The sequence below is a fragment of the Salvelinus fontinalis genome, chromosome 20 (genome assembly GCF_029448725.1).
Source record: "Salvelinus fontinalis isolate EN_2023a chromosome 20, ASM2944872v1, whole genome shotgun sequence".
Classification (NCBI taxonomy): Eukaryota; Metazoa; Chordata; class Actinopteri; order Salmoniformes; family Salmonidae; genus Salvelinus; species Salvelinus fontinalis.
Genome location: NC_074684.1, coordinates 7360632 through 7372163, shown reverse-complemented (window position 1 = coordinate 7372163; position 11532 = coordinate 7360632). Strand labels below are relative to the sequence as shown.

At 42.3% G+C, this 11532-nt stretch overlaps 2 protein-coding genes across 2 annotated transcripts; one reads left to right on the top strand and one right to left on the bottom strand.

Annotated features, from left to right (window-relative positions):
- Nucleotides 1-650: 650 nt before the first annotated feature.
- On the top strand, nt 651-7118 carry LOC129817223 (peptidyl-prolyl cis-trans isomerase FKBP3-like). Its single transcript, XM_055872253.1, has 7 exons — nt 651-787; nt 4946-5047; nt 5162-5260; nt 5450-5585; nt 5744-5811; nt 6176-6273; nt 6577-7118. Exons 1-7 carry the CDS (start codon nt 683-685, stop codon nt 6629-6631), a joined length of 663 nt encoding a protein of 220 aa, XP_055728228.1. The 5' UTR covers nt 651-682; the 3' UTR covers nt 6632-7118.
- Nucleotides 7119-8864: 1746 nt separating this feature from the next.
- On the bottom strand, nt 8865-11031 carry LOC129817224 (FAU ubiquitin-like and ribosomal protein S30). The gene is made up of 5 exons (XM_055872254.1): nt 10925-11031; nt 10178-10259; nt 9854-9998; nt 9297-9352; nt 8865-9094 (listed from the first exon to the last, which is right to left on the bottom strand). Exons 2-5 carry the CDS (start codon nt 10250-10252, stop codon nt 8969-8971), a joined length of 402 nt encoding a protein of 133 aa, XP_055728229.1. The 5' UTR covers nt 10253-10259; nt 10925-11031; the 3' UTR covers nt 8865-8968.
- Nucleotides 11032-11532: the final 501 nt, after the last annotated feature.

Sequence of the window (11532 nt, the reverse complement as noted above, 5' to 3'; positions counted from 1 at the left end):
TTTTGTAAGGGATTCACTGATTATACAGACTAAGGTGGGACTCTTTAATACACTTCAGTTGTGGAAGAATGAGTTTAGAACACAGGCAAAGCCGGGAAAAGGACTGATATGGTTTCTCTAACACATCTCTACCACAAGGTGGCATCGGAAGGAATTTGATTTACAATAAATTGCAACCCCGTGCACGGTCTTGAAGAACATGTCCGTATATATAATTGACCACATTATCACTTGCAATTTTCTTACAGGTGGTTTCATTAAATGCACATTATTAATTTGCAATATTCAACATGAATATACACTTTATTTTCTATTTTATTAATGGAAAAAAATACAAAGAACTGCATCTAATGTCAGATTTCTTTGTCAGATTTTGCAATCAAAGTCTAAATAATTATTTTCTGGTACTGTAAAATATATTTATTAAGCAGAGCACTAATGATGATCTCCCTTTGCACCAAGGCAAGCCAAACCGCAAAAAATACTGTTTTGTTGCAGTATGAGAATTTAAGCAGCAGGTTATGAGACGGAGGTTATGGTTGGTGTTAGGGTTAGAGAAAATGCTCTCCTAACCTGCTACGAAAATCACTTTGTATCGAAGTGGCGTGAAAAGTGTCCCAAGAAGATTGCGCCTCCGGTCCTCCCACAACGGAGGTGAAAGTTCAGCAGTGCGCCTTGTAAAATGGCGGCTGAATTGACCAGAGAGTGGAGCGATGAGCAGCTCAAAAGTGATGATCTATCCAAAAAAGACGTTATTAAGTTCATTCAGGACAATGCGGCCCACTCGGTATGTTTTATGTTTGATCAATGCATGCATTGATTTAACAGCACTAACTAAAACGCCATTGCTCACTTTTAGTGCGCACGCATGGTGATATCAGTTACCTCCGCATTGGCGCACCACTGCCAATTTAGCTTGATGCTAGCTTGTTAGCCTAGCACGTAACAGTTCAACATGGCATGCATGTATAGTCCCATTCGTTCTGTATATCACCATTCCGTGTCAAGTTTTTTGATACGACTACTTATTTAACTTTGAATATCTTTTTCGCCGGTGGGCCACCCGGTAGCAAATGCGTTATTGCACCAGACCGTAAACAACAAGCTACGAATCAGAGATGGTGTTAGCCCGTTGTTTTGGGTTAGTCTGGCTAACACCTCAAAACCAATGTGTAGGCTAAACAGTAACATGTATAGGCCTTTCCCAACAATGCAGAATATATTTTTTTAAATAATAATTGAGAAGGAAAAAAACTAAGAATAAATACACAATGAGCAGTGATAGCTTGGCTATATACATAGGGTATATTTAGGTAGGTACAGTGCATTCGTAAAGTATTCAGACTCCTTTACTTTTTCCACATTTTGTTACAGCCTTATTGTGAAATGTATTTTTCCCCTCATCAATCTACGCACAATACCCCATAGCAATAAAGCGAAAACAGGTTTTTAGAATTGTTTAAAAAATGTACATATTTATATAAGTATTCAGACCCTTTGCTATGAGACTCGAAATTGACCTCTGGTGCATCCTGTTTCCATTGATCATCCTTGAGATGTTTCTACAACTTGATTGGAGTCCACCTGTGGTCAATTCAATGTATTGTACATGGTTTGGAAAGGCACTGTCTATATAAGGTCCCACAGTTGACAGTGCATTTCAGAGCGAAAACCAAGCCATAAGGTAGAAGGAATTGTCTGTAGAGCTCTGAGACAGGATTGTGTTGAGGCACAGATCTGGGGAAGCTTACCAAAAAATGTATGCGGCATTGAAGGTCCCCAAGAACACAGTGACCGACATCATTCTTAAATGGAAGAAGTTTGGTCCCACCAATACTCTTCCTTGGAGACTAGTCAGAATGGAGGGAAAGATAAACGGAGCAAAGTACAGAGAGAACCTTGATGAAAACCTTCTCCAGAGCGCTCAGGATTTCATACTTGGGTGAAGGTTCACCTTCCAACAGGACAACGAACCTAAGCACACAGCCAAGACAACACAGGAGTGGCATCGGGACAAGTCTCTGAATGTTCTTAAGTGGCCCAGCCAGAGAGTGGACTTGAACCCGATTGAGCATCTCTGGAGAGATCTAAAAATAGCTGTGCAGTAACTGCTGCCAAACGTACTGAGTAAAGGGTCTGCATGCTTATGTGAATGTGATTTTTAAGTTTTTTATTATAAACTCAGCAGCCAAAAAAAAAACATTCCTTTTTCAGGACCCTGTCTTTGAAAGATAATTCGTAAAAATCCAAATAACTTCACAGATCTTCATTGTAAAAGGTTTAAACACTGTTTCCCGTGCTTGTTCAATGAACCATAAAAAATGTATGAACATGCACCAGTGGAACGGTCGTTAAGACACTAACAGCTTACAGACGGTAGGCAATTAAGGTTACAGTTATGAAAACTTAGCACACGAAAGAGGACAAGAAAGATGTCCAGGGTCCCTGCTCATCTGCATGAACGTGCCTGAGGCATGAGGACTGCAGATGTGGCCAGGGCAATAACTTGCAATGTCAGTACTGTGAGATGCCTAAGACAGCGCTACAGGGAGACAGGGCGGACAGCTGATCGTCCTCTCAGTGGCAGACCACCTGTAACAACAACTGCACAGGATCGGTACATTCGAACATCACACCTGCGGGACAGGTACAGGATGGCAACAACTGCTCGAGGTACACCAGGAACGCACAATCCCTCCATCAGTGCTCAGACTGTCCACAATAGGTTGAGAGAGGCTGGACTGTGGGCTTGTAGGCCTGTTGTAAGGCAGGTCCTCACCAGACCTCACCGGCAACAACGTCACCTACGGGCACAAACCCACCGTCGCTGGACCAGACAGGATTGGGAAAAAGTGCTCTTCACTGACCAATCAATCAAATGTATTTATAAAACCCTTTTTACATCAGCCGATGTCACAAAGTGCTATACAGAAACCCAGCTTAAAACCACAAACAGCAAGCAATTACATTCTGTTACATTGTAGACCTCGACATAACCAAATAGTACTTAGTTCTACTTTTGTTTTGATATTCTGCACTGTACACAATGCACTCCACTCTACCCTTTTGTTCTAGCCTACATTCAGTCACAACAACCTTCACCAGAGTGCATCACACAGACAGGGTGAGAGGAGGACAGATGTATCGCCCTGAGTCAATTATACAGAGAGACCAGCCCTCCAGTCATAGCTACTGACGAGTCGCGGTTTTGTCTCAGCAGATGTGATGGTCGGATTTGCGTTTATCGTCGAAGGAATGAGCGTTTCACCGAGGCCTGTACTCTGGAGCGTGACCGATTTGGAGGTAGAGGGTCCGTCATAGTCTGGGGCGGTGTGTCACAGCATCATCAAACTGAGCTTGTCATTGCAGGCAATCTCAACGCTGTGCGTTACAGGGAAGACATCCTCCTCCCTCATGTGGTACCCTTCCTGCAGGCTCATCCTGACATGACCCTCCAGCATGACAATGACACCAGCCATACTGCTCGTTCTGTGCGTGATTTCCTGCAAGACAGGAATGTCAGTGTTCTGCCATGGCCAGCGACGAGCCCAGATCTCAATCCCATTGAGCACGTCTGGGACTTGTTGGATCGGAGGGTGAGGGCTAGGGCCATTCCCCCAAAAAATGTCCGGGAACTTGCAGGTGCCTTGGTGGAAGAGTGGGGTAACATCTCACAGCAAGAACTGTCAAATCTGGTGCAGTCCATGAGGAGGAGATGCACTGCAGTATTTAATGCAGCTGGTGGCCACACCAGATACTGACTGTTACTTTTGATTTTGATAATGTGTTCAGGGACACATTACATTTCTGTTCGTGACATGTCTTTGGAACCTGTTCATTTTATGTCTCAGTTGTTGAATCTTATGTTCATACAAATATTTACACATGTTAAGTTTGCTGAAAATAAACGCAGTTGACAGTGAGAGGACGTTTCTTTTTTTTGCAGAGTTTATTTATATTTGCAAAAATGTATAGAAACCTGTTTCTGCTTTGTCATTTTGGGGGTATTGTGTGTAGATTGGAGAGAGACAAAATACAAATTAACACATTTTAGAATAAGGTTGTAACATAACAAAATGTGGAAAAAGTCAAGGGGTCTGAATACTTTGCGAATGCTCTAGATATGTACGTATAGGTAGGGGTAAAGTGACTAGGAAACAGCATAGATAATAGACAATAGCAACAGTGTATATGTCGGCGTGAGTGTGGTGGTAGAGTCAGAGTTACTGCAGAAAGGGTCAATGCTAATAGTACGGGTAGCTGTTTGCTTGGGGGTAGAAGCTGTTCATGAGCCTTTTGGTTCCAGACTTAGGTACCGTTTGCCGTGCGGTCGCAGAGCAAACAGTTTATGACTTGTGTCTTTGATCATTTTTAGGGCCTTCCTCTTACACCGCCTGGTATAGAGTTCCTGGCTGGCAGGTAGTTTGACCCCTCAGTAGCGCGTACCACTTAGTGCAAAGACGCTGACGGTGTGTTCAAAGCCTTAGCCCTCTGTCCTCCGTCGGTTTTGCATGAACATGCTGTAATGGGGCTGCGTGTGGGAACTCAAACCTTCAAAGTTTTTACTTTTTTTTTTTTCATGTTTAACTTTTTTTGTTTTGAAGAAGATAAAATAATGTTGCACTGATATGAAAGATACTTTGCTTATGTTTCCAAAACCGTACTACAAGCTATGCGTGTTTAAGTGCAGTCGAGGCTCTTAACTTCCCTGGCCCAGAAGATACCTTCATTAATAGACACAAAGGGTAGTTAGTCTATGAATGGGCTCGCTAACACCTAAATCGACGTCACTGTGTCCCCATGAGTCACGTCAGCCAGGCTTGTTTTTTTGGTCGCCAATTTTGGGAAATAATGATCATGCAAAAGCATCCATTTGCACCAAAGGGTTGAGTGTTGCTTTCATGCCACAATAACCCTCTTTGACGTCATTACTTTTCTTTTCCAGTTTCTTGCCGAGCACAAGCTGATGGGAAATATCAAGAATGTTGCCAAAACGGCGAAGAAAGAGCAACTGATTATTGCCTACAACGACTTGTTTGAGAGCAAAGTAGGTGGACAACATGGATGGAGTGATGCATATTTTAGAAGCACATGGCATGACATTATAAGATGTGAATTACGAATGATGAGATTGTGTTGTTTTTTTTTGTGCAACTAACAGAGGTTTTTAGGGTCGGAACCCATTGAAGATGTGACAGAGCATGTGAAAAATGTGAAGATTGACGACAAGCCCAAAGAAGTTGTGGAAGTCGTGGATGAGGTAAACGACCCATGTTTGAAAAGCTTTTGATTCAACGTTTCCCGCTGAAATAAGCATCAGGGTAAAAGTGTTGAACAGAATTGAACAAATCTCAAAGTTACTGCAACTCCACTACATCCACGTTCCACTGGTTGTCAGAATAATTTGATTGTTAAAATGGTCCCTTGTATTATGCATTTCCATTCCCAGGGTCCTCCTAAGTTCTTTAAGTCTGTGTTGAAGAAAGGAGACAAGACTAACTTCCCTAAGAAGGGAGACAATGTGAGCTGTTGGTACACTGGCTCCCTGGAGGACGGCACAGTGTTCGACACCAACATCCCTGCAAGTACGTTTTCTCTCTCAGACACACACATGCAGACTATCTCTGTCTCAAACGCACATATTGTCACTCTGTCACACACACACACTCCCTTCTCCTCAATTACCTTACTCTCATTAATACCAATAATGAGTTTACTGTTTCCTCTGTCCTCCCCTCTCCAGCTGCCAGAAAGAAGAAACAGAGCAAGCCACTGAGCTTCAAAGTTGGCCTGGGCCGGGTCATCAGAGGGGTAAGACCATAGAGAGATTGATGTTGTATTTTGGGCTTCTGAGTGGCACAGCAGTCTAAGGCACTGCATGTCAGTGCATGAGTTGTCACTACAGTCCCTGGTTTCAAATCCAGGCTGTATCACATCCAACCGTGATTGGGAGTCCCATAGGGCTGCGCACAATTGGCCCAGCGTCGTCCGGGTTTGGCCGGTGTAGGCCGTCCATTGTCAATAAGAATAAGTTCTTAACTGACTTACCTAGTTAAATGTTAAATAAATAAAAAATATATGCATGTATGTGCCTTATTGCAACCATTTCCCTTGTTGAAAACTAGATTGCAACAGTTATCACTAAGTCTTATGAGAAATGTTTTTTTTCCCACAGTGGGATGAAGGCATCCTAACGATGAGCAAAGGGGAGACGGCCAAACTGGAGATTGAACCAGAATGGGCCTACGGGAAGAAGGGACTTCCTGACTCAAAGTATCCTTTACATTGGAACGTCAAGGGAACTATGGGCTAATATTTAACTAGGAGATTAAAGTCAAGAGGCTTCGCTTTCTGCTATGTTTTACACCACCAGTGATGGTCAGGGCGATTGACAATCCTCCGAGAGGAGTCTTCTCCTGTACAATGACTCTATCATAGCTTTGTCGATACTAATTGAATTTGAGCTGGATTTCTAACCACCAAGTCATTTAAAGTTGAACTATATGATGAATGTCTCCCTCTTTGAATCGATATGCAACTGTTTCCTGTGTGCTTCCTTAACTCTCCCACCACCAGAATCCCACCCAACGCAAAGCTGATCTTCGAGGTCGAGCTGGTGGCTGTCGATTAACGACAGAAACCGACTCAGCATGCACTTCTCTCCGTGGACGGGGAAGACGCAGTAGTCACCAGATGGCCATGCGCAAAAGGACAGAAGTGGCTTTCATTGTCAGAACTTTGAAGAAAGAATCTGTAATATATTTTCTTAATTTACGTTTAAGGTTAGTCTGGTTGTTTCAAGTCTTTTTCTGCTTAAGCCAAGTCCTTTATCATTGTCTTGGCATGTTTGGCATATTGTCTGAAGCAGGAACAGACATGGGACCAGGTTAGGGTTATTAGTGCTGAGTTAAGTAGGTGCTTTACTTCTGTCCTTTCCAGCATGGCCAGATAGTGACGACTGGGCAACACTGTACAGACGGGGCATCCTTTCTGACAAGTTACACACCGCAGAGTAAAGCCTCTCAGGATATTCTGTTTTATTCCTGTTTTTTGTTTGTTTTTATTGCATGTATAATGTTCTTGTAAAGATTAAACCAATTTTGGAGACTAAATTGTCATATGCATCTGAAATTGTGTTTATTGGGCACCTTCAGTAAGTATTCGAATGGTCAAGAAAACTGGGCATCAGTGAATGGTTTGGAAGTAAGTTCCTGCACTTGAAATCAGGCGTATGATCAAGTTTCAATGTCACATGCACAAGTACAGTGAGATGCATTTCTTTTCACTGAACGTTGTAAATATGTTCCTGGAACTGAATGACCCTGTATATATAGTATGCTTGCTTCCTCTTATTTCTAATTTAAATGACTTTTAGTATTACATTATTGGGTTTAGAGCTTGCAAGAAAGGCATTTCACTTGTACTTGTGCATGTGACAACTTAACTTTGCAAGCTCCAATGGTATGTCATCACGTTTTTAACCTGAAGGTGGGCAGTTTCATGTAGTAGCACACAATTGCACTCTGGGCCACAATATATATATATTATTTTTTTTAAACAGCACTGGTTCTGTTGACAAACGTTGACTCCTGTTGAACATGGCCCAGTTCTTTTTGGAAATGTATACTTGAAATACTATTTTTAGTATGAAGATTTATACTACACACGAGAACTCTGCCCTCAAGTCACTTTGGATAGCTGCCAGAACTATATATAACTCCTCTTGGACTATCACATGGTGTTGGTATTACCAGTTTGATTTTGATAACATCCCTGAGACTACATCTAGTCAGCAGTTTGAAGTTCCTTGGCGCCCACATCAGAGGACATGGACCAACAGCGCCTCTACTTCCTAAGGCAGCTGAAGAAATTTGGCATGCCAACCAGGGTCCTCTCCAAATACCGCTGCGCCATCGAGAGCATCATGGCCTGGTAAGGGAATTGCTCCATCCACAACCGCAAGGCCCTCCAGCGGGTGGTGAAGACGGCCCAGGTTCCCACCCACTTGAAACGGTGCCCAAGGATGTCCCGCAGCATCAAGGACCCCACATGAGCTGTTCACTCCCTTAATGTTAGGCAGATGGTATCAGACCTCATGCCAACAGGCTCAGAAAGTTTATCTACAAGCCATCAGACTGCTGAATGACCTGGACTGAATCTCACCTTTAAAACATCACAATTGCTGCTACCAGACTTATTTAAACACTTTCCCTCTTTCTCTGATACATGTACATATTTTTCCTACCTGTATACTTATGCTAAAATGTTTATTCTGAGCCATTTACTTTGCAACAATAAGAAATCAAATATGAACATTGTCGATACAAAACCTGCAAGTAAGCATTTCATTGGACGGTGTATACTCCTCAAACTCAACTCTGGACCTTGAAGCCAGTTTCAACTCTTACCCTATGAGGTCCAGAGCCTGCTGGTTCTGTTCTACCTGAAATGCACCCACCTGTTGTCTCAAGTCTAAGTCAGTCCCTGATTAGAGGGGAATAAAACAATGCTGTGATGCTGGCTTCAAGGTCCAGAGTTGAGTTTGGTTATACACCATATGTAGCCTTTACATACAACTAATAAAACATTACCAAATGTACCATTAGAAACTAGAACATTCATATTGACCTCCAAGCCAGCTCAACTGCCGGTTTAAATGTTTTCCCTCTAATCAGGGACAGATTTAGATTTGGGACACGGTGGGTGCAATTATCAGGTACAACAGAAAACCAGCAGTACTGCAGCCAGGCTCAATCACTTTTCAATTTGTTGTCCAAACAATCCTTTCTATTACGAGCCATTTATATTATCAAGCAACCCGGTCTCAAAATGCATAAACACCCAAGAAATGACAAACAAGTTCATTAGTCTAAACCAAATTTTTATTCTGTACAGGAGGAAAACCTTTCAGTGGGTTAAAATGAAAGAGGTGTGATCACAAGTATTCTCCTGAGGGGGGACAGTGTTTTTAGGAGTTGGCGTTGGGGCCCTTCTTCTTGCCGAAGGTGGGCACAACATTGACGAAGCGCCTGTTGTACTGGATGCGACGCTTGGCACGACCAGTCTTCTTTTTCTTCTTCTCCTGTTTGTCAACCTGAAGTGATAAAAAGAGGGACAGCGCTACCATGGTCATTACTATGCAGAAATACATAACATTTAGCAGACACTAATCCAGGAGCTATAATGACTTTTAAACAACCAGACAATGTTACAATTGCCACAAGATCAACTACAAAATCATAGCCAACTAACAATCTAAATATATTTTTTTTTAAACGCAGAAAGTATCTGCTGACCTTGGGTGTCTGTCCCCTCACTTTACCGGCACGGGCCAGGGAGCCATGGACCTTTCCTGGTGGAGAGAAACCAAAGAGTGATTATTCCGAGTGAACATACAGCAATGGAACTAATGACAAAAGAAATTCATAGTATCCTTGAGTAAACGACTGATCCGGAACTGTATGTACAGCAGGTGGCCTAGCGGTTAGAGCATTGCGCCAGTAACCAGAAGGTTGCCTTTTCGAATCTGAGCCGACAAGGTGAATAATCTATTGTTATGCCCTTGAGCAAGGCATTTTAACCCCCCAAAACGGCTCCCCAATGTGGGAGCCCCCTGAACTTCCGAGATTCAGACAGGTTCTGTTAAAAGCAGTTTCGGTTGGACTGTTTGTGCAATTGACAATACAAATAAATGTACCAGAAAACCTTTTAATAAGTCAAAGCAAGGTGTCCACCCTATTTCTTTCAACAATATCCAATCCTCATGTGTGATTACTTTCAAGGGGGGAAAGAAGCATTTTCAAAGTATTCAAAATCAGGCCATATTTGATGCGCCGTCATTTTGAGAACTGACCTCCCAGCAGTCTGCCGGCCACCTCCAGGGTGCAGTGCTCAGAGATGCCACATTCCACCAGAGAGGAAGCATCCTCCAGGGGGGAGCCGGCCAGCAACAACACCTGGTCCTCCACTAGGAGACCCTCCAGACTCTGGACATGAACCTGAAACCACACACACACACACAATGGTTTGATCCAGACAATTTACATACATGTAACAATCCAGACAAGAGCATGCAGAATACGATTTGTGGCTGTGGTATTGTAGACTCCAAACAGTACACCAGTTACCATTACACCACAATTAACATTTTCATTGATGTACCCTAGCTTGGCCTCACCTTGAGATCTCTGACAGTCTCCTGTCCTGTCACCTCAAGGGTGTGAGTGTTCTGGGCACGCAAGAAGAGCTGCATCTTGATGCTGTGGATAGGAAGAGATAGCCAGTTAGCTTCCAGTATGAAAACAGCAGGCAGTAAGTGGGGTGTCATTAGTCCACATGTGACTTGAATCCCCTCTAAAAAGCAATAATGACTGAGCTAGGATTGAAGAGAGAACTTAAGCAGGCAATAAGTCAAACTATTTGTAGACATCTACAAATCAATAGATAGCCATTTAGGAACCAATAACTACAACTTCGCACGAGCGATAACAATGCTAGCTAGTTAAATAGCAAACTAGCTAGCATTGCAGTAAGGATGAGGAATGATGAATTTCACTGGCTAACGTTAGTTTAAGTTGTAGTTTGACAGTTAGCGTCAGCCCGGCAATAAGTTTGCAAATTAGCAACATGACAAATATGTGAAAATACGTTTGATTATACGACCATATGTATTATATAACCAAATTTAGCTAGCTAGCTATCCATACTTGTTTGCTTCGCGAGTCACGTAATTAACGTTAGCCAGCTAAAGCTAGCCACGAGGCATGCGGTTTCGGAAAAACTATTAAAATTGCCAAATAAGGCAATCCAAAAAACTATTGTTCATCGTGGATGGTGAAGTACTTACGATCAATATTCCGACCTGATATGTTGTCTCTAAAGGGTATAAAATTCAACATTTCCTCTCATTTTGCACAGGCCTTACCTCGTTTGGTGCTAGTCGTTCAACACTAGGTTAAAAAAGGACTTAGGGAGCGTCGGCGGTGCGCATGTGTCAACGTGTGACGTCGATAAGTAGAGAACCATAGAGATCCTATTAAACTACTAGAGGATAATTGTCACAAATCCTCATATTTGCATATTTCAGTGTGAATGGCAGCCATCTTGGTCAGGGAGAATTTTCACTAGTCTAGTTGGGAATAAATGGCAGTAGAGGCATTGGTGATGCTTTTCCTGCTTTTAATTATGAAGAAAAGTAAAAGGCATGTGATGTATCAGAAATGGTGTAATGGAATATTAGTCAACCTAAGATAGTCATAATTATAGAGTTTATAGTCTTATACAATAGTCTTATACAATTTTTAGTCAACAATAGTCTTATACAATTTTTTTGCATAAGTAGCCTCTAAAATATAGTGAACAGACCATCAATTACTGGAAAGCTGTGAGTCAATATCAGGCCTTGTTGCATTTACAACTTGTCTAAGTCCTATCATTAACTGATTTGAGCCAGTGTATGGTTGTGGATTGACAGCATTTTTCAAATGGAATGTTGGCAGTTCATTTGAAAAAATGCATGGAATCATTCTTCTA